We start from the raw sequence: 22,879 nt of genomic DNA, 5'->3' as shown, positions 1-22,879 counted from the left end.
AGAAGTTGAGAGTTATGTTTTATTCAGCAGGAATTTTTAGGACTTCAAGCCCAGGAGGCCGCATCTCAAGTAACCCTGAGAGAACTGCTCCGTGGAGGCGAGGTGGGGAGCCAGGATACATGGGAGTTTTGTAACAAAGGACATGGAGTCTGAATGTCAAAAGATTACTGTTAATTAAGGAGAACCACATATCTCAAGTTAAGGAATTTTGCGCTTTTCTGTGCACGGGAAGATGCAAGAGTCTGGGCTCACTGAAATCATTGCAGTCTGATGGCTGCTAGATGGCAGGTATTCTTTTCCTTCCTGAGTTTCCTCACGGCTCACCAGCTCACCATCGGAGGTGGCTGCAATCACTGATGACTGTGACATCCTTTGTTTACTGATACAGCAGGCAGTATTCTATTTATCACTAGCATATAATGAGCAATCAAAGAATGTTTGGTGAACTAAAACACCTGTCTCTGGACCGGCGGCAGTAGCAGGAAAAGCATATGCTAATTAGAGATTCCACTCAGCCAATTATAAATTCACAATCTGGTTCAATTCCCCTTCTTGAGCCCTTACTGGATACCAACCCCTTCTCTCTAGAAACTTTCATAATCCTCTCCACTTCACTTGAACTTCAACCAGCAATTCTTCCAACATGCCTGGAAACCTAAGTTACCAGCTCACAGCAGGTCAGATGGGAATTTAGAAGGAATGAGTCATAAAGAAGGAGAAAACACTGCTTTTCGTGACACTGAGTGACAGCAGTGACAGAAAGAAGAAAGGCAAAAAACGAACAGAAAACAGCCCCAAGAGTCTGGGGGTTATCTGGCATGAGGAAAAGAGCCTTACTCCCGTGAACCTAACTTACCATGTGAATAAGGAAAAAACAAACTTAATTTCATAGGTAGGCAAAAAAAGGATGACATACTTCAGGTCATCCTAACTTTTACAAGTGCTTACCAAAAAAATTTTTTATTTTAACAAAATATAATTTCAGTGAAAATATTTCTTCTTTTATTTATTTCGACTGAAATAAAAATATTCAATTTATGGAGGAAAAATTTCTTTGACTCTGCTTACATAAACTGAGTTATGGAATTCCAGACATGAATGCTATTAGCACTATTTGGAAAGATCTAGAGAATTGATTACATATCTACATGCATTTAATTACTGAATTGGTCAACATTTATTACTTCGTTCCTTTAATGACACGACAAAAATATGCTTCTGCCTTCTGTGTAAACCTCACAAAAGTAGGGACATTAAGGAATTCTACTTAATTGTCTGCTTCTATTAATATATAGCCCAAAGGGATGAGATTTTTCCTAGGAAGCATTTATTCTTTTAAATAAGTAAGTCAAATATAATTTCCAGCAGTACTATTTAACATTTCTAACATACCAATTGGCACTTGCACAACAGATTTAACCTTTAAAGTAAAAATAATTCATTGAATCATAAAAGATCAGCAGCCAAAAGTTAAAAATGAATGACTAACTTTTACAGATAAATGTTCTGGCCAAGAAACTTGAGCTATTTTAAGAAGCAACTGATAAAACATTCTTCACACTTCTCAAGGAAAACTCACTTGTTGAAAACCTTCAATATGTGAAAACCTTCTAAAAGTACTACAGAATAATGTGATAACCTTAAGGATGAACAAAAAACTAAGATAAGAACTATTATCCCTGTTTTATAAATAAATTGTAGGACTTGAAACAATATATTACACCTACTGTAAAATGTTTCAGTTGTGTTTCTTTTCAAAAGATTTGTGTAGATAAAAAAAATTGGGGGAGGGCTTCCCTGGTGGCACAGGGGTTAAGAATCCGCCTGCCAATGCAGGGGACACGGGTTCAAGCCCTGGTCCGGGAAGATCCCACATGCCACGGAGCAACTAAGCCCGTGCGCCACAACTACTGAGCCTGCACTCTAGAGCCCGCGAACCACAACTACTGAAGCCCACGTGCCACAACTACTGAAGCCTGCACACCATAGAGCCCGTGCTCTGCAACAAGAGAAGCCACCGCAATGAGAAGCCCACACAACGCAACGAAGAGTAGCCCCCGCTCACCACAACTAGAGAAAGCCCGTGCACGGCAATGAAAACCCAACGCAGCCAAAAATAAATTAATTAATTTTAAAAAATGCACATTACTCATTTCACATTTTTGTTAGCAATTATGTCTATCAATGTGTTTATTGAGTGAATAAATACACAGTGAAGCAGTCGCAGCCTGTAAAAAAGAATGAAGATCTTCACATATGAACATGGAATAATCTCCATGCCTACGTTTACATCCATCCATCTATCCAGGATGCATTATTTTCTCTTCCAGTTTTATTGAGATATAGTTGACATATAGCACTGTATAAGTTTAAAGTGCAGAGCTTAATGATTTGACTTACATACATCATGAAATGATGACCACGTTAAGTTTGGTGAACATCCATCATCTCATACAGAAACAAAATTAGAGAGATAGAAAAACAGTTTCCTTTCCTTGTGATGAGACCCTCAGGATTCACTCTCTTAGCAACTTTCATACATAACACACAGCAGTTGTGCATTACATCCTAGTACTTATTCATCTTAAAATTGGAAATCTGTACTTTTGATCACCTTCCTTCAATTCCCCCTCTCCCTACTTCCCACCTCTGTTAATCACAAATCTGATCTTTTTTTTCTCTGAGTTCGTTTCTTTGCTTGTTTTTGCAGAATAACTGACTTACACAACATAGTGATTCAATATTTCTATACATAATGGTCACAATAATAAGTCTAATTACTATACAGGATTTACTCTTACGTTGTAAAAACAAGGTATGAAACTGTATATGATATACCACCTTTTATGTAAGATGTGAGAGGGGGAATAAGAATCTACGTACTTATTTTCTTACATTTGCAAAAACTAAAATAAAAATGGAAAAAATAAACTAGAAAACAGGATGGCAGGGAGACACCCCTGAGTTACATTTTTATGAAGAGAAAACAATTCCCAAAAATGAAAACAAATTGAAACAAAAATCTAACTCTATACTGAATTGGTAACAGAGAAAATAATTCTTTTGAGTGACTTTAAGGCACAGAATTTTGACTTTATATACTTAGTGAGATATATACTTAGTGAGATTTAGGCTACGTCAAAAAGAACTGCAAGAAAATCCTGAACTTTATTAGTTATTGACCACAGTGATACTAATAACTGCTACTGTGAAATTACTTACTTTATGCTGAAGGTTAAAACTAATAAGCAATTATGTTGATGTTGCTAAGAATCTATGAAGGACAATAAAGTCCAAGCAAAGAAATACAAGTTGAAGCTCAGAAGTAGCAGAGTCTGAATTCATGAGTTTTTTTTAAATACAGGTTTCCTAGTTCTATTACTGAAGGGAAAGAATGATATCACTGTAACTACAAGCAGCCCTAATGGCCTGTTTTGGGTCTTGATACACATTTCCCCCATTAAAAGTAACCAGAATCTCTGGAGAAATGGCCTATTCCAGACTATGCACAAAATAAGCCTGGGATCTATTGTGTCTAAAACAAAGAAAGTTTTCAAAGACTAATGAGACAATGAAACCAGCTTAAAAGGACCAAGATAAAATAAAATACTAATATTATTACCCACATCCCAAGGAAAACCTTGATTCTCACCATATCTATAGCAAAAAGACTGCTGTCATCCCAGATATCTGCTGAAATCGCTTCACCAATAAGTACCATATCCTCTGCAAGCAATTCCAGAACTCTTATTATCATCTGTCTACTACCTAGGAATACAAATAGGAGAGAGAGAGAAGAAAAATAAAGTTAATTCAAATAAAGCTGAACATCATATTGCTCAATCCTCTGGTTAGCTAATGCCCCCAAGTTCCTATTTCTCTTTTTATTTTTTGATGTTTTTAGAATTGTTTAAAAGAGACGAATAGGGAAGTCACAATATACAATCACCATTAGACTTCTGTTTCAATCATAACACTATTTAACTACAAAAAATCAAATGTGCTTTTAAGTGGGAAAGATACTCAGGAAGAGTATAACAATAATCTAACTAAAAGCACTGTGAGATAGATTAAAATAACTTTTCAGATTCAGAGACCATCCATGTTACATGTAATAGGTGACAAAGCACAGGTTTAGTTGAGAAGATGCAGTCTAATAAATTTCCCACTTAGGACTAGAAGGTTTAAGCCTTGTCATGAATTAGTAGTTTCCTACACAGGAGTTGCCTGGGAAACCTACACTCACCTTAAACTCTAAAAACATTCCGGAGGAAACTGTGCTGTCAGAGTCACACCCACCTGAGCAATCTCCCTTCTCCACAGAGACAGAATAACAAAGGAATTCCACCACCCATAATTCTAAGTAAAGTGAATGGTCAATCAAGACTTTCCTGTCCCACATACCAAAGGTCAATTTCTAATGAATAAAAGTAAAACAAACTACCAGATCATAAGGGTCTAGATTAATTGTTTCATGAGAACAGCTGGAGCAAATTCTCTTAGAAATCTCTTACGACACTGAACAAATGCAAATTATGCAATAATTTTCCACAAAAGGGCAAGAGAACATTTAGAAAATTTTATGTACCATGATACAGCTCTATAATTATCAATCTGACTTTTTACAGCAAATTAAGAAAAGGTTAAATGCAAAACCATTAAATCTAAAACTGTCCTCCTCAGTACACCATGCAGACAAACATATACACCTGATGATGCCAGAGTTCAGATCTTCCTTCATGTCACATTATTAGTACGTGAATTAATATGTATCCCTCACTCCTGGAAGCAGAGTTCTTCAGTCAGTGAGAAGTTAAGGTATAGCGTTTTCTTCAGAATAAAAAAAAATTGTTCATGTTCCCAAATATACACCTACCTCCGGCCTTCTTCCCTATCACTTCCAAGCAGGCAAAGAATAGCCATAGGACTTAAAGAACCATCAGCATGGGACAGATTTTTTACTCAGCCAGTATAAACGAAAAAAAGCAAAACCTGTTTATCTTGTATTTGTATTTTGACAAGTTTATCAACTACTTAAAATGTATATATTTAGAGAATAAAAATCATTATTTATTCCAAACCTTTCTTCACCTTGCAAAATGCATGGACTTTGGTCTCAGGACCGTAGTTCAAGCCTCTGTTCCTCACTGTTTGACTTTGGATAAGTTTCTAAAGCACTCTAAACCTCAGCTTCCTCATTGTAAAACAGGGAGAAAAGCAGTAATTACCACTAAGGGATGTATAAAATGGGCTGGTGTGAGGAGTGCATAGAATAATGTGCACAAGACCACATCCGGTAGCCGAGCACAGCAGGTACTCAATGCGTGGTAACTTGTTTGATTACTAGGCTCTGTTGGACACTGGCCATATTATTATCCTTCTTATCACTCTCCACTAAAATCACAACGACATCCCAGTGTACACTGCAGTACATCTTTGCAAACTTACCCAGCACATTTGAGAGAAAATGTAACTCCAGAACATTTGGGTTTTCTGAGTTTTGTTTTGTTTTTTAAGAAAAAGAAATTACTGCAAAGGTACAAATCCAGTGTTGGGTCTGTTACGGTTTTTAACATGTTTCATAGCTCAAGTAAAAACTGAGTAGGAGGAGTGAACAACTGAAAGCAACTCAAAAAATTTCTAAAGAGCAAAAGCCAAAGAGTTTTTTATTCTGGTCTATTCATGCCAATCCATCTTCTCTAACTTACTCCAGTTGCATTGTTTTTTCAGTGCTTACCTTTAAAATAGCCACACACAAATGGAAGTCTGTGCAATAAAAGGCCAGCAATGGAAGGGGACACTCTATCTGAAAAGTGCTCCATGGCATCCACGTTTAATTAAGGGATAATAAAGACCTTACTAAGTTCTTAGGAATTTGTACCCCAAAAGATAAGTAAATCCAGATTTTAAAGGTCCTAAGACAGATAGAAAGCAAAAACGAGAAAAATTAGAGTCCTAGAAAAGAGACAAAACAAACACAAAGTATACAAAAGGAACTCTGACTTCAAGCACAACCAACCTGTTCTTAAGAGAGGAACGGCACACTCCAGGATGGAGACGCAGAGCTGGGGCAGGCTCAGCTGCTGGAACTGCAGCTCTAGCGTGTCCTCAGCCTCCAGCTCTGGCAGGTCCAGGTGCACCATGTCCAAAGGGGAAGGGATGGAGACCCTTGAGTTGACATGAGCGTGACTACTACTTCCACTGTAAAGTAGACAAGGATAATAATAAACCTTGAGTATGGAAACAGCCCACAAGCAGATTTACTGCAGAGCTGCTGCCTGGAATATTAGGAGACTTATACCGTGCACAATTATATTGCTCCATGAAACAATTCTGGTCAGATTTACAGAAACCTTGACAAATTTACGAGATTAAATTCCATAAAGATGGCTCAAAATTGTAAGTGAAACCAAGAATGCTTTTTTTATATGTTGCTTTTCAAACTGATGTTCTCCAAACGTGTCAACATTCCTATAGCAGCAATCAACATGAACACTGATAACCCATCCATTTCTAAAGGAAAGCAAACAGATTCATAGCAAAGTTCTTCCGTAACTTATAAAGGCAAAACTAAATAGTTCGTATGGTTTCCTAGATTTTCTGTGATTTTCACCAAATGTTCTAAGTAAGCCAATGTTAGCAACTGAAGAATGCTAGAAAATGCCAGAAAAACATGATGAGAAATGGCTTACTTTATTTAGTACAGTCAACATCATATGATTTTGAAAATGTACCCCAAAATGGAACATCCCTTCTTGGCTTACTTCATAAAAAAAATTTTACCTTGGGTGTAAAGGAGTGGAGTGGGGATAAAAGTGCTATAGAAAGGCTTGAACTTCCCATTTACAAAGCACCTCAAAATGTTGACTTTTGATGTTATCCACAACTGAAGCTGAATCACAGAGATGCACTAACACTACTGAACATGTAAAACTCCCCAATTTTAATACATTTTGTCATTTCTTCAATTCCAATATACCAAGCATCCCAAAATATGGAAATGAGCTGGGCTTCTCTCAAACTCTGAAAGGGCCCAGGAGGACGTTCACTCAGGAGTGAAAATCTACAAGCATGTAGCGCACTAGATATAGCTCAGAGAATGAGGTAAAGAGAAAAACCACACCTGATCGACAGCAGCCACCCGGTAAGGACGAGGAGCACAGGCTCCCGGACCATGTACTGCCCACACCCCTGCCCCCCTCTTCACCAACTGTATAAACTAGGGCTTGGCTCCCAGCCTCTCCAAACCTCAGGCTTTTCTATAAATGATGATAATAATACCAATTCTATTATAGGACTGTTACGAGGACTACCACAGGAGGCAAAGCACATGAAGCACTTGACGTAACACCAAACACACAGCAAGCCTGAGTCAGTGTTAGCCTGGAGCAGCAGTAGCCACGTCACAAGAAAATAATCAAGCCAACAGACAAGTGCTGGTCTCACTGAGCATTTAGCAGAATGACACTAAAGAAAAGGCTTAATAAGAGCTTCTCTGGTGGCGCAGTGGTTAAGAATCCGCCTGCCAATGCAGGGGAAACGGGTTCCAGCCCTGGTCCGGGAAGATCCCACATGCCGTGAGCAATGAAGCCCATGTGCCACAACTACTGAGCCTGCGCTCTAGAGCCCACGAGCCACAACTACTGAAGACCACGCACCTACAGCCCGTGCTCCAGAACAAGAGAAGCCACCGCGACGAGAAGCCTGCACACCACAAACAAAAAGTAGCCCCTGCTCGCCGCAACTAGAGAAAGCCCGCACACAGCAATGAAGACCCAATGCAGCCAAAAATAAATAAAAATAAAATAAATAAATGAAAAAAAAAGAGGTTTTAAGATGCTTGGAGCCTAATGAGGTAACACACAAATACCACACCAATCCCTTTAAGAAAACTAGATATATAAATATCTTTCTTTACAGCAACGAATAAAATACCGTAACTGTGCACCTTGAAGGGGACTTTGTTTTATAGATTCTCCAATCATTCCCTTTAATAGTAAACACCAATGCATTTAAATTATGATTAAACTTACAAAAATGGGCTTAAAATGTTATCAAAAAATATATAGCATTTAAAACTATGCTTTTAAACTAGATAACACTCCATTTGTGGCTGCTAAAAACAATTCAGTGGGTCAGAATCACCATTTTTTTGATGAAACAGAAATGCACTGTGTAACACAGAATGAGAGAACAACTTTGTGAACATTTTTTCAGTGGACACACACAGATGCACACGCACACATACACAGAGTATATGTCTGTGTACTGAGTACCGAGTTGCAGTATAATACTTGTTTCTTACTGGGGGTCATGGTCAAAAAAGTATGAAAGTCACTGGTTTAACACAAGGCCAATACCTGTGTTAATGTTTCAAAAGAAAAGACTAAAGAGCAAAACAACAGCAAAACAACAATCTCCCTCTAAAACTGAAACACACACAGAAGTTAACCTGGCTTTCCTACAGTCACCTGGAAGACACGGCGTCCCAATCCTGGCCATCTCCTCTGGGTCGCTGGCCTGTGCGTCCCACCACAGAAGGCCGAGGGCTGCTGCTTCCTGGAGAAGGATTCTGGGAATGATGAGTGACTCTTGCTTCATGGCAATAAGACAGAGAAGAATTTTGGGAAACTGTATCTGGGGGAAAAAAAAAAGAATAAAATTATTCCTTGGTAGAGACAGATTACTGATTATGTAGTTCTTGTCATTCTTCAGGAAAAAAAAATTAACAAAATTAAGATAGTAGAAATGCTTCTATGAGGTAAAAGTAAAAGTCAACCTTTTCTGCAATACTCCCTTAGCACACTTAGGTTCATGTCTAATTGACCTAATTACACGGAACCTTTTAGCCAACACTGTTCACTTACAACATTAGAGACCGAATCATGCACTCTCCCGCTTAAAACCCTCCCAGAGACCCTACCTCAAACCTTGTGCAAAAATTAATTCAAAATGGATCGACAACCTAAATATGAGTTAAAACCGTAAAGCTCTCAGCAGAAAACATAGGGGTGGGTCATCATGACCTTGGATTTGGCAATGAATTTTTAGATATGACACCAAAAACACAAACAACCAAAGAAAACAGAGATAAATTGGACTTCAACAAAGTTTAAAACTTTCATGCATCAAAGGACATTAACAAGAAAGTAACAACCGGGACCCTGGTGGCCCAGTGGTAAAGAATCTGCCTTATAATGCAGGGGACGCAGGTTCGACCCCTAGTCCAGGAGCTAAGATCCCACATGCCGCAGGGCAACTAAGCCCACACGCCACGACTACTGAGCTCACGCGCCTCAACTAGAGAGCCTGCATGCTGCAAACTACAGAGCCCACGGACCCTGGAGCCCATGCACCACTGCTAGAGAGAGAAAACCTGCACGCCACCGCTAGAGGAGAGAAAACCTGCATGCCGCAACTAAAGAGAAGCCTGCACGCCACAACAAAAGATCCCGCATGCCTCAACGAAGATCCCGTGTGCCGCGACGAAGACCCGACGCACCCAAAAATAAATAAAATAAATAAATAATAAATAGATCTTCAAAAAAAAAGAAAGTAACAACCTACAGAACGGGAGAAAATATCTGCAAATCATATACCTGATAAGGTTTTAGTATCCAGGATATATAAATAACTCCCCAAACTCAACAAAAACAAGAAGCCAACCATCCCAATTTAACAACGGGCAAAAAACTTTAATAGACATTTCTCCAAAGATATACGAATGGCCAGTTAACACATGAAAAGTCACTAGAGAGTCACTAGTCATTAGGGAAATGCAAATCAAAATCACAATGAGATACCACCTCACACCTACTAGGAGGATTACAGTTAACAAAAAAGAAAGAAAAAGAAACAAGTTTTGGTGAGGCTGTGGCGAAACTGGAAGCCTCATACGCTGCTAGTGGGAATGTCAAACGGCGCAGCCGCCGTGGGACACGTTTGGCGGTCCCTCAGAAAGCTAAACGTAGAATCAACGTATGGCCCAGCGGTTCTGCTCTGGTATACACCCAAAGAATCGAAAGCAGAGGCTCGAACGGATATGCCAGCGTTCACCGCAGCATCACTCGTAACAGTCAAAAGGTGGGAACAAGCCCTACGTCCACCAACAGATGAATACATAAATATAATGTGGTGTGTACATACAGTGGAATGTCATTCGGCCGTAAAAATGAAGTTCTGACACGTGCTACAACATAGGTGAACTTTGAAAACATTACGCTAAGTGAGATAAGCCAGATAAATACTGTACAATCCTGCTCTCAGTCTAGGGACCTAGACAGAAAATAGATGAGAGATTACCAGGGGCTGCAGAGGGAAGGGGAAATGGGGAGAGCTGCTTAATGGTTACAGGGCTTCCACTTAGGATGACAAAGGTTTGGAAACATGTTGGTGAGGGTCGCACAATACTGGGAATATACTGATCAAACCCTTACAAAGGTCTGCCAGTGCCATTGCACCCTGGCCCCGGGCCACCTCTCTGACCTCACCCCATTCCCCTCTCTGTACCCCCAGCCCACTTACTACGCTCCACCCACACCAGCCTGATTTTCGTTCCTCAAGCGTGTGGCCCTCAGGGCTGAGGCCTCTGACCTTCCTGGAGTACTCTTCCTGCCGCTTTTCAAGCGGAGGTTCCTTCTCACCCTTCAGCTTGCCTCCTGTCAGACACCTTCCCTGACCATCCTATCCGAGAAAGCCACATCCCCAGTCACATTCTGTCACATCACCCTTCTTATTCCCTTTGAGCACTTCATATCTAAAAACTTGTTTGTTTACTACCTGTCCCAACCTTCTACAATACAAGCTCATAAAGGCGGGAACCTTATCTGTTTTGTTCAGTGTTATACCCCTTAGAGTATCGGTTGGCACACAGTAGGTGATAAATAAATATTTATTTAATACACGAATAAGTCTTCTGATTTATCCACTATTTTTACCCACATTATAACTCTTTTTCTGATGAAATATGGGGTACTCACAAGCTCTCAAGAATGTTAATGAGAAAACCCCATGCCCCCTGAGGTCTATAATAAAGCTAACATAAAGGATAAATATTCAAGTAGCACAGGGATCAGTGAAACTCTCAACAAAACAGGGCTTAACTATGAAGCATGATGACAAATCACTATAATTTAATATTCGACTTTCAACATATATTGTATTATATAAGTGCACAGAAATCCTAAATTGTAAATGCTAGTTTGACAAGGCCAGCCTAGTACTCTATTTGGCCATTAGGTGGTGCTTCTTCCCTGAAAAGTCTGGCACTGCTATCACATAATATCTGCCTACATCACAAGTTGCATAAAAATAGTTTTCATAAAATACAACTAGGTATTTTTCAAACCAAACAATTTCTTAACACAACGTATAACCTGCTAAAATGCCCAAAGTCCCACATGAATAGCTGCACTCAGAATCCTGGTCCTTAGCTCCCAACAACACTCAGCATACGTGGGAGAAAAACACCTTGCAAATGTCTCTTATCAAAAAAAAAGAGGATGGGATCATGAGTGCTTCTGTCATTCATACAGTTTGTTTTCAAAGATGATAATTTGATTACATTTAGGAATGGGGAATTTATGTTGTGAAAATGTATACACAATAACCCTGACAGTAAATATAATGGGGAGTTCTTGGAAGAATCTACAAATACCACCAGTGACCAAGGAATATACAAACATAATACCTTGTTTACTAGAGAAAAAACTTGGATCTCGGTGAAAGTTAAGTCTGTTTCTTAAATACGTGCACAGCTGCTGCAAGCAGGACACTGACTGCAATGCCAGGCGATGTTTTCCATCTCCTCCAAAGGCCAGTTTCAACAGAGATAAAAGGCTCTGCAATAAAGAAGAGCTATAAAAATTATCGAGGGAACAAAGTGCTCGACTTTCAAAGAAGGATGTGGAGCTTAAGTGAGGTTAAATGAACAGTCAAAGGAATTAAGATAAGGTGCAAATATTTATAAAACATAAGAAACAGAAACAGGCAAAAATGACTTGGCATAATGCAGGAAGATGGGTCAAAGTAAGATAAAATTTAAATACAACAGTCAGCGTTTCTCATATCTGAACTGTTAGTTTAGTACCTATTGTGAAGAACACGGGAATTATTCCCCATTCAGGACACTAAGTTACACAGTACTTTTTAAAAACCACAAGAAGCCTCTTATATCTCAAAGAGCTAAATCATTTTGCATGTTCTGGTAATTTACAGCTTTCCCTCTGCTATCACTCATAGCTGGGACAGTATGAAGTAATAGCTGCCACTCACTGGCACCCATCTCAGCCCCGTGATGGCAGAGCAAGGGTACGAAGCCTTACCAGATGCCGTGGACACACCCCAATCCCAGCCCGGGATCCCAGTCTCTCTGCTATACACGTATGCAGTAAACTGCACTGCAAAGAATCCACCCACATTGCTCACCTCTGCCATATTTCCACAGCATCCAGCACCGTGCCTTAAACACCCGGATACCCAAAGTGATGCAATTCTAACTATTAAGATTGGTCACTGCTGCCCAACCTCAGTTTCCCAGGTCTAGTCTCCCCAAGTGATCCATAAATGGTTAAGTTCAAGGTCGTCAAACTGGACTGCATGTGTCAAACGAGACTACTTCCTATCAGGAGAACAACCACTATCTAAGTAAGTTAGAGAGTAAGTGGTCTAAATAACCAAATACTTCATTATTTAACTATGGTAGTGCAAATTTCCTTCCCAAGGACTCCTACTTTGCAAAATGTGTTTCATTGCAAAAACTTCCCTGTTTCAAAATCTAAAACTACTACAGAGGAAACGCACCTGAACAATTTTTGGCCTTTGAAGGAAAATCTCAGCAGGAAAATCTTGCATGATAACATCTTTCAACAGCTCACAGGTGTTCCAGATTAAAGTGTGGTTACTACTTCTTAAAGAGCTACAAAATATACAAAATACAGTATTATTTATTTTTAAAAAGAATTTACCTATACCAGATTCTAAGTAACCTATTCACAATCCTTCAGGTCTCAGCCAAGACACCTTGCCCTGGGAAGCCTTCCCAAATCTCCTCCCTAATCAATGAACAACCCTGGGGTAGGTGTGTTCTTTCATGTGCCCATAACCTGTGCTACGAAACTGCCTGTTGACTTCGTAGCCCCACTAGATCCTCCTCAAGAGCAGGGACTACACAGTATCCACCACTGTATACCCAAAGGCTATCACAATGCCATGAAATGAGATCAATGAAATCTGCTAAATGAATCAGGAAATAAGGCAGAGGAGATCATACTAAGTACAGAGTTAAATTCCAGGAATTAGATTCCTTACTGCTCTTCCCTACTCGAGGGGAATGAAGCTGGTACTCCTCTCTTATCTCATGGAGAGGACACCTCTGAACTTCTCTGACAATATGTGCCCTCCTAGGGATGTCACAGTCGTTCACCTCTCACCCCAAGAAACCAAACCTGCTCTCAGCCCAGCTCCAGTCCACCCAGTTCACCACCCACAGGCGCCCAATGGAGACCATACCTCCTCCTTAGCGACCGACTCAAAAGTGACAGATCAACACCACCCCTGCCCCATCCCCGTGTGCACGCTACCTCTTCAATATGTTATTCCAAGAGAATTTACTGACGCCCATCAGTAAAAAGGGCCATCATCCAAAGCCATTTCATAGCATCCCCCTGTATTGGGCCCTAACTCTAGAAGTTGGTCTTTATTTTTCAGATTCTCACCAAAAAAAGGCAGACAACTCATTTGATGTGGCATTCACTGAAATTACGTTTCAGCAAAAAGTGAAACTAGACATTAAAAGAGTCTCCAAACTTCTAGATATTGGCTCTCTACTTTTGGGGGTGATGATCAAATAAAATCCAATACATCAGATCAGATCAGTGGTCCCCAACCTTCTCCTAACAGAGTCCACGTTTTGAAATACATTGTCTACTAAAAAGACTGCATTTATGCTAAATTTCTCCATTTTTATTCACCAAGGGCATAAGCAATGGCCACCAATCTGGTTGATAAGAGATGACTCACATCACCAAGGAGTGCACAGGATTCTAAGCATAAAAAAGAAACGATGTGAAGCCTGATTCAAGGCAAAGAGGAATTTTCTGGCTTGTTTTTCGAAATACTGAAAATCATTCATACATTCCCACTGCTACCTATCACAGCCACTCAGGATCTTTTTTCCTGATGAAAATGTACAGTAGTAACTCTCAGACTTCAGGGTTATAAATATCAATACCAAAAGCCAAAACACCTGAAATACATCAGGTACCGTACCTTTCATTAGAGGAGAGAACATGCCTATCAGCTGTGGTCAGGGGGAGCCAAGGGAAGGTAGAAAACTTCAAACACTTTGCGGTCGGATTTGCTGCTAATGGAAGAGCAAAACTTAAGGCATCAAAGGAGACAATGCTGACAGATGCACAATGTTCAGAATAAGGCTTCACCTTTAAAACAAGTCCTCAAACAGAGGCACAGCCTACAGTGCCCTCACAGAATAAATAACAGAGCTCTCTTCTCATAATTTAAACAGAACTCATATACTATTATTAGAAGGGTATTAAACACAAACCAATATTGAATGACATTTAGAGCATCAATTAAATTTTCTATTTCACCATGTGGCTAACCAGAACATAGAACATAAACAAAAAAGGAGCTGGCATCTGGAGATCTCTAACTGTAGAAATTAAAAACGATATAAACGTAATCATATACTATATTTAATTAGTCATGTTCAAATATCCTAAATCGTGTTAGATATTTAAACCTCTTTGAAGATGACTTGAAGACCATAAGATTAAAGTTCAAATATCAGTGCTCAGACAAGATTAAAAGAAATCCGAGAAACCAAATGCAATTTTATACTACCTTCCTTCAAATTATTTTTAAACACATAGTGTACAGGTTAAGGTGGCAACACATAAGCCCTTCCAAACGGGCAACAGTCTTTCTGCAAAATGCTCTGAAAAGAGCATGGAGTTGTTAAATTCAGATAATAGTATTATTAAATTCTCAAACATAGCAGTTGCTTCCTTCAAAAGTGCTAACATAAAAGCAGGGTTTACTTTCTAAGGGAAAAACAAGAGGTGGGTGGAGGGAAGGACAGGCTTATACTGCACACATAAAGATGTGTCCAAAATAAGCCACACCATCAATCCACAAACTGCAACCCACATAAAAATGTTACCATCTCAATCTTCCTGAATGTTTCAACCGCTTCACTCAAATACCCATGATTCCCAGCCCTGAAGACCCTCCCTTCAGATGTCTCTCGTTGTCACTCAATTAAACCTCTCAGCCACAAACACAAAGAACTACCATGTCAAAACCGAAGCTCCCGGGGCTTCCCTGGTGGCGCAGTGGTTGAGAATCTGCCTGCTAATACAGGGGACACGGGTTCGAGCCCCGGTGTGGGAAGATCCCACATGCCGCGGAGCAACTAGGCCCGTGAGCCACAACTACTGAGCCTGCGCGTCTGGAGCCTGCGCTCCGCAATAAGACAGGCCGCGATAGTGAGAGGCCCGCGCACCGTGATGAAGAATGGCTCCCGCTTGCCACAACTAGAGAAAGCCCTCGCACAGAAACGAAGACGCAACACAGCAAAAATAAATTAATTAATAAATTCCTACCCCCAACATCTAAAAAAACAAAATAAACATTGGTTGAAAAAAATAACTGCTAAAAAAAAAACCCAAAGCTCCCTATAAGCCTAACAAAACTTTGAAAGGTAAAGTATTTTAACAGCTGAACAAGTTTTCTGTTCTTTCTTATGCTGTACTCAACCTGAGAGTTTCTACGAAATCGTTTTTATAACAGAGGGCTTCCAAACTGAGTTACACTGGATGCTTGACGTCCGCACATATATCCTTGGAAGCAGCCTTTTAATTTCAACCATGCAGGCAGTAAGATGTGAAGCACATGCTTACTTAACCATGCCCTGACTGTGTCACCCAGTACAAAGGTGACTTACCCTTTCTGAGCCCCAGTGCTCTCATCAGTAAGACGGCGTTAACAATAATACCAGCCTCACTGGGACTCCATGGAGATTCATTCATTCATTCAAGAAATACATACTGAGTGCCTAATACAGTTCTGGCACTGTTCCCCACACCCACACAGGTAAAGCAGTATTTGCAGCTGTCATTAAGCTTATAGTGAGGGAGACAAACAGGAAGTAAATGAATACATAATTTAATAAATACATATAGGAAGAAAACCAAATGTAGATAAAAAGTGATCACTGGCTAGAGTCCTCGGGAAGGTCTCTTTGAGGAGGCGGCATATGACTGACCAGAGGCCAGACGCAAAAAGACCTGGATGACATTCCTGAGAGAGGCTCTAAATCAGAACTCTTCAGTCAACTGAATGTTGGAGTAAGGATAAATGAGGAAACAAATTTGATCCTGAGCCTCTGGCTTGAGTCACTGGGTCGACAGTACCGCTTAGTGAGCTGGAGAATTAATGAGGTGGTGTGTACAGTGCACAGCTCGGCTCTTGACAAAGACTCCCGGCTCGATAAGCACCAAGTACCACGGCCACCATTACCACCGCCTACAGAGCTGGTCAAAGGCACTTAGAATAATACACAGTTTCACCATTTAGACTCTATATCCTAATCTAACTTGAGGGAACAAACTTTCAGTTTGGTGCTTAAACATTTAAGTCTGACCACAATATGTCTTCACAACAATGAGGGAAAGTACATTAATTTCCAATTTCCCAGGTAGACAGGACCTACGTCCCTGTAGATACACACCCACAGGTCTTGGAGGCACTTCCATCTGCTGGAAAGTACTTTTGTCTTGAGGAAAATATCCCGTTAAGGTTTCAGGTTGCTGTGGCAATTCTGAAAAGAAAATATACATTACTGTGTTACTGATGCATTATTTGCTGAAAGTGAAACTTGCTCTTTTCAAATACAAATGGTTTATCTTAAGTTTTTGAATCACTTTAAAAACTAGAAAAATAATCCAGTTATGGTTCTCTGAATAGTCTGTCCTCCTAAAGAGGAAAAAAATGTAGATGCCGAGTCAATTTCCAATTGAGGGTTTTCCCTCTCTTTTACTGTTATGTAACTACAATTATTTCTTAGAATGAAAACATCCACGATGCACATAAAGAACCTGTTACAGGTATTTATTCAAGACCTGTTCATCTCAGCTTCTTAGTCCATCGCTCTCCTCTCCCTTACTCTACATATTTCCTGATCACTTCGATTTTCATGTTTTTTAAGAAAAAGTTGTCAAAAGCAAGAGTCAGACACTATCTTTCAATAACTCTGACGATCCCCTATCATACATGATTACATATTCAGCACTTCAGTTGTCATGAGATTGAGAATGAAGAAAAGGCTAAAACCAAATTTTGTCATTTTCTGTTTGAAGTTTTCATGCCAGTAGTTCTAATGTTAATACAGAAAACTAAAAATTAGCCCTAGACCATACCTCTAAACTCACCTGCAAGAAACTAGGTTGAAAATTCATGATTTAAGATTCTACTTTATTTGTTATAGCTTAGACAGAAATTGCAAAATACACTGTTAAAAATCACAATCACACAAGAAACTCAGTAAATGGCAGCTGCTATTGTTGTTCTTGTTAACAGCAGGACCGAGGGTCACAGCAGTGGCAGTACAGCACTGGCATAGAGAAGAATAGGGTCTAACAGATTAAATGAGCAAAAACACAGTTTTTTATACTTTTACTACTCAATCATATAAATTTCGAGAGCATTTTCTTTCCTTCAAATCAATTTAAATGCTTTCCATGAGCAAGGCACTATACTGGACATCAAATAATAACAAGAACAACAAGTAACAGTAGCAGACAAGGATTCTGTGCTTCATATACACCGGGCCCTATGCTGAGCACCGTCCAGACATTGCCCCACTTAATCCTTACAAAAATCCTATAAGATGTTCTTGCTTATTGTACCAATTTTTGGATGAGAAAACTAAAGCCTGGAGGGATTAAGTACCTTAGCCAAGGTCACCCAACTAGTGGCAGAACTGGGACTTAAATCCATGTCTCTTTGACTCTGATCTTAGCCAGTATACCATGTGTAGCTCATTTTGATTGGATCCCGCAACAAAATCATAAGCAGGGCAGACATCCTCCCTATATGAAGAACACAGCCCCAAAATGCAAGTATAAAATATTTAAAACAACGTCTGTCACATAGTAAAGAGTGCTCAATGAAAATCTGTTGTTATTGCTAAAAAAGATAATCTGTCAAACTAGTCTCACAAAAAGAAAGTCACTTCATCTTTTATGCCCCTTGACCAAAACAAAAACACACAAGTATCCTCCTCTCTGTAACATTAGAGGAGGGGAATTACGATCAAATTCATGTAAGTTAACATAAGAAAAATAAGAGTTGCAGGGGGGGAGAAGGGGAGGATTATTATTTTTTTTTAATCTAAGGTTCCTTTCCTTAGAATTAACCATTAGAACCAATATATTATGTTTTAACAAACTGACTGATTGATTTCATCAGAGTGATTCCAAAGAGTTACCAGTTTGACTGGTTTGGTAAGATGCAGAATGTAGTTCAGGAACTTCTGAAGGAAGAATAAAAAGTCCATCCAGAATGCCATCAATTTCAGCCTGTAGATTCGGCTCCACATTAGAACGAAGTTTAGATAAGAATTCGACTGCACCAAGGTCAACCAAATGCTGGACTGCTGGGGGATACTGAAATAAGAAAAGGAGTGTCTTGAGAACAACTATAAATATCAAAATCTCCAGACTTTATTTTACAGCAATCAAAACATGACATTATTTTTGGTATACCAGATGTTCATTTTTAAAACATAATTTTTGCGGTGATATACATAAGACGTAGATTTACAGAGACATACGTAAAACATTTAATAACACTTATGAGAGAAAAGCCCAGACACTGAACGCTAGAAATGCACACTATCCATTCCTACTTTTATTTATTAAATTGATTATTTCTCTTCACTGACACTCACTGTATCCTCTTCTACCTCCAGTCACTCAAAGGATGCCAAAGTAATAAGTATCTCCTACAACTGCATCGCGATTTACAGTTTGGAAAAGTTAAACCTGCCACTTTGATATCTGACCCTGACAACTAACTACTCTCAAGACAGACTGAGAAACATAAATCTGAAAAACAGATATGGGAAAAACAGTTTAACACACTTGTGCTGTTTAGTATCATGGTCTGTAACTTTATCTTTAAATGTGTTCTCTTTTATACAAAGACATCTCATTTTAACATGTAAATAACAGAACCATAAGGGAAAACAGAATGACAAGTATTAACCTCCAAAGACGATCCCCCAAATCAGAACATACCTGAACTCAGAAACTGTGTTACTTCAGAACACAGCAGAGACAATGTGAGATTCAACATCACAAATAAGAGAAAAGGAGGATGGAGCACTATATACCCAAATGAATTAAAATTCAACGTTCACACGTGTTTTTTAAAAAATTAATAATTTAAATTTTCAACAAATGCTACAATTAAATGACTATGAAATACTCACTTGTTTGATTATTTTATTTCAAAATGATCCTACCTTGACCAATCTGTTCAACAGACTCAGAACCTCTTCTTTCATTGGAACGGACGGGAAATTGAACCATTCCAGCAAATGGAGAAAAAGGAGCCTCTCCTGAACCAGATCAGCACAGCAGATTAAACTGTGCTCAATCTTGCAGAGAATATTCTTGAGAGCGCGTGCCCTGATCTCGGCCAGCTGATGACCTGTCAAAGAAGACAGCACAGAGCTATTTCCCGACTCCAAAGAGGCGCCCACAGGGAATTTACCCTAAAACTTCATTATCTACGCTGGGGGCGGGAACGCGGTGAAGAAGTAAATAAAGAAACCAGTTTTTTCCACACGCAGGACGCTGGTGCATTCACGACGCGAACTGCGGAGTTTACACAAAGTCCGAGGTGGGCCCCCGGGGGCTGCCCTGCCGAAGCCCGGACGAGACAGGAAGCCGTCGCGGGGCGGCCCGGCCTCGGAAACGTGACACAGCCATTCTCAGCAAGCGGCCACGACGGGTGGGCGACCCGGGCGAGGGGCAACTCAGACTGTTACCCAGTTTCCTGATGAGCCCCGTCAGGACCATCTCGTCCCGCTCAACCAGCCGCCGCCGGAAAATTAAACTGCCGCGCCACAGCGTCCGACCACAATTACTGTCCCCCTAGAAACCCGGCAGGTCCGAAAGCGAGTTCCTCAACGCCTGAGCGAAGGACCCAAAGAGTGAGAGGCATTCCGTGAGATGTTCCGGTCCCCGCGCCAACAGAGAAGCTTACAGTCTCGCTATAGTGACTACTATGCAGTTCCTAGACAGCGGACTCCGTCGTAAGAACTGGAAAGTATGAGGAGTCAAGCAGGGATAGAACGCGTTTTGGCCGCCGTGCACGTCGGGAGTTGTAGTCTTCGCCAGTTCGTGCGCTCCTCCCGGAATTCCGGACCCGCCACCGCTCCCGCCTGCCTGGGGTTCCGGCGTCCAAGCGCGGGCTGCGGCGCGGGCTGCAGAGGCTCGCGCAGAAGCCCCAGTCGGACCTGCACCCTCCATCTGAGTGGGGTTCGTTTATGACCCTGCCAGTCTGAATTCTCAGCTCCCAGAACTTTACAACTTAGAGTGCAGCGTTTTGTTAGGATGACCTACCCCGTTCCACCCCTACCTCCCTGCCGTTACTAAATGACTCAACCTCTTTAACTGTGAGATGCACCTGCACAATCATGCAATGACCTTGGATACCTGGGTTCAGAGTAAACAAGCCGAAAAAGAAATGAGAGCGGCGGCGGGGGGCGGGGGGCGGAATAACTTAACAGAAGAGAAAAAGGGGGCTGTAGAAAGAAAAGGGGGTGAGTAGGAATTTGAATTCGTATTTGAATGCCACTAAAGTTGCCTTTTGCACTGTGATCAGTCTGAACTGATAGAAAAAAATCTAAGCAATGGTAAGAGCAACCACAACAGAACTAAATTTGTAAAGTGATTTGCATTTTAGAGAACATTTTATCTCACGGATTTTTTCATCCCTGGAGAAAGGATGTCAAGGCAGCAATTCCCATTCCTATTTTGCAGAAGAAAAAAAAAAGGGGGTGGGGGTGGGGGACTACGTAAAATCGGAGAAGTACCTGGCCCACAGCAGCTAGTAAGTGGCTGATTGAGGACCCGACCTTATGTTTCTTTGTCCCATTGTTCGGACTTTGCTGCCTCTACAAGTGTGTAGGTAAAAGAGTGGTGACATTTGAGCTGGAGCTTGAGGGATAAGTAGGAGTTTGTTTGCCAGGCAAAGAAATGGAGTAAGGGAATTTCTGCCAAAGAAAACAGTACATGCAAAGGCAAGAATTCAGAGTGAGTCTGTCAAAGTCAGGCAAAATGAGAAAGTCTGTGTGGCCAGATTACCTCTGGGAGGAAGAGAAGAAGGGGAAAGGGCAGCTAGCATGCTGGTTATTCTCCATGTGGCCCTCCAGTGGCTCCTTCCCACTCTGCCAGCCTCTGCAGGTAACTGACTTGTACACAGGAAAAGGCTGCACCACCCAGGCTCCCTGGCCCTCAGGCATCCAGTTGACTGTGGCTAATGGGAGAAACCAGAAAGAACTCAGACGGGGGAAGAAAGAGACTGTGGATATTTAACCAAGACTCTGACAGCCCATACCTAAGCCTGCCTGGCCAAGAGTGTAACAGTGGCTGCCTTGCTCAACCCTAGGACAATAGTTCCTGATGCATAAGTGTCCCAAATGGACCAAAAAATGGAAACTGTGGAGGCACTTATACCAACTGCGAAGTATCTGTAGTTATACAGGTATGAAGGATTTAGCTGTAGATTTGAAATGTCAAGGTCAAAAGGCACAAAACAGTTCAGAGGAATAAGAGAAATAATTTTTCAATGATATTTCTAAGTTGATATTTCTAAGTTGAACAGTCTTAGGTGATAATAAACTGAGGATGTCGGTGGGTATGGGGCGATGATACTGTGGGAGAAAAATAATTTAAAACAGCCATTTTGTAAGTAAAATGGGGGATCAAACTATGAAATGATATCGTTTACATTGCTTTTATATTCTAACTTATTGTTGAGCATATATTGCTTTTTAATTAGACAAAAATAATTAAGTCCTGCTTATTACTTTCAAAGCAAAACAGTTATCCATCATTTTCCTATTAGACTAAGTATTGATTTGCCAATTTTTCCTCAAAATATCAACCTTCAATTTATTAATTCTACTGTTAAAAAAACATGCATAGGGACTTCCCTGGTTGCCCAGTGGTTAGGACTCTGTGCGTCCACTGCAGGGGCAAGGGTTAGATCCCTGGTCAGGGAACCAAGATCCCGCACGCCAAAAAAATATATATATATATTCTAATGTATTAACTGTACTTTTATTTAATATCAGTTACTTTCTCCTTCCTTCCTTAGGTTTGTTTTGCCATTCCTTTTCTAACTTCTTGAGGTTAAGCTTTTGTTGCTTTACTTTTATTCTTTCTTATTTAGTTATAGTGAATTTTAAGTCCATGAATCTGCACCTAAGAAAATCATCAATCATATATCATGAATTCAGATTTATAATATTCTGTTATTATTCTCAACCATCCTGAAACTGCTGTTTTGATATTTCCTACTTCACCCAAGATCTATTTAGAAGGGTGGTTGCTGTCTTTGTTGCATATACTTTAGTTATTAATGTCTACTTTTTTATATCCCAGTCAACAGCTGGGGCTTTTGTAATTTTGAACTTCAAGGTCAAATATTTTAAGTGATGCCCAAATACTTGAAAAAAATGGACAATAGGTATCTGCATAGATGTATGGAGAACTGTATGTGTATGTATCTTTGTAATTTTCTATGTGTACTCACAACAGTTTTTGTTATATTTATTTGAGTGCAA

General features: G+C 40.2%; 1 protein-coding gene across 7 annotated transcripts in view; it reads right to left on the bottom strand.

Moving 5' to 3' along the window:
• Positions 1-20,129, bottom strand: part of RTTN (rotatin) — a 137,332-nt gene extending 117,203 nt beyond the window's left edge. For 4 of the 7 annotated variants that reach the window (XR_003794500.1, XM_029229393.1, XM_029229433.1 and 1 more), the window contains exons 1-10: positions 20,075-20,129; positions 19,547-19,734; positions 18,509-18,686; positions 16,751-16,840; positions 14,269-14,362; positions 12,802-12,916; positions 11,690-11,840; positions 8,472-8,637; positions 6,020-6,201; positions 3,653-3,768 (exon numbers count right to left, since the gene is read on the bottom strand). Coding sequence is in view for 6 of the 7 variants with exons in the window: in XM_029229393.1 (XP_029085226.1) it covers positions 3,653-3,768; positions 6,020-6,201; positions 8,472-8,637; positions 11,690-11,840; positions 12,802-12,916; positions 14,269-14,362; positions 16,751-16,840; positions 18,509-18,686; positions 19,547-19,734; positions 20,075-20,105 (1,311 nt within the window). In the remaining variant the exon portion in view is untranslated. Of the gene's footprint in view, positions 1-3,652; positions 3,769-6,019; positions 6,202-8,471; positions 8,638-11,689; positions 11,841-12,801; positions 12,917-14,268; positions 14,363-16,750; positions 16,841-18,508; positions 18,687-19,546; positions 19,735-20,074 lie in introns of those variants that run through there. The other 3 variants (XM_029229402.1, XM_029229411.1, XM_029229420.1) reach the window with 3 other exon arrangements.
• Between the last annotated feature and the right edge of the window lie 2,750 nt (positions 20,130-22,879).

This window comes from Monodon monoceros, unplaced genomic scaffold (assembly GCF_005190385.1).
Source record: "Monodon monoceros isolate NGI ecotype Baffin Bay Population unplaced genomic scaffold, NGI_Narwhal_1 Super_Scaffold_1, whole genome shotgun sequence".
NCBI classification, from domain to species: Eukaryota; Metazoa; Chordata; class Mammalia; order Artiodactyla; family Monodontidae; genus Monodon; species Monodon monoceros.
The sequence above is the reverse complement of the archived record's forward strand: the minus strand, read 5'-3'. Positions and strand labels throughout refer to the sequence as shown.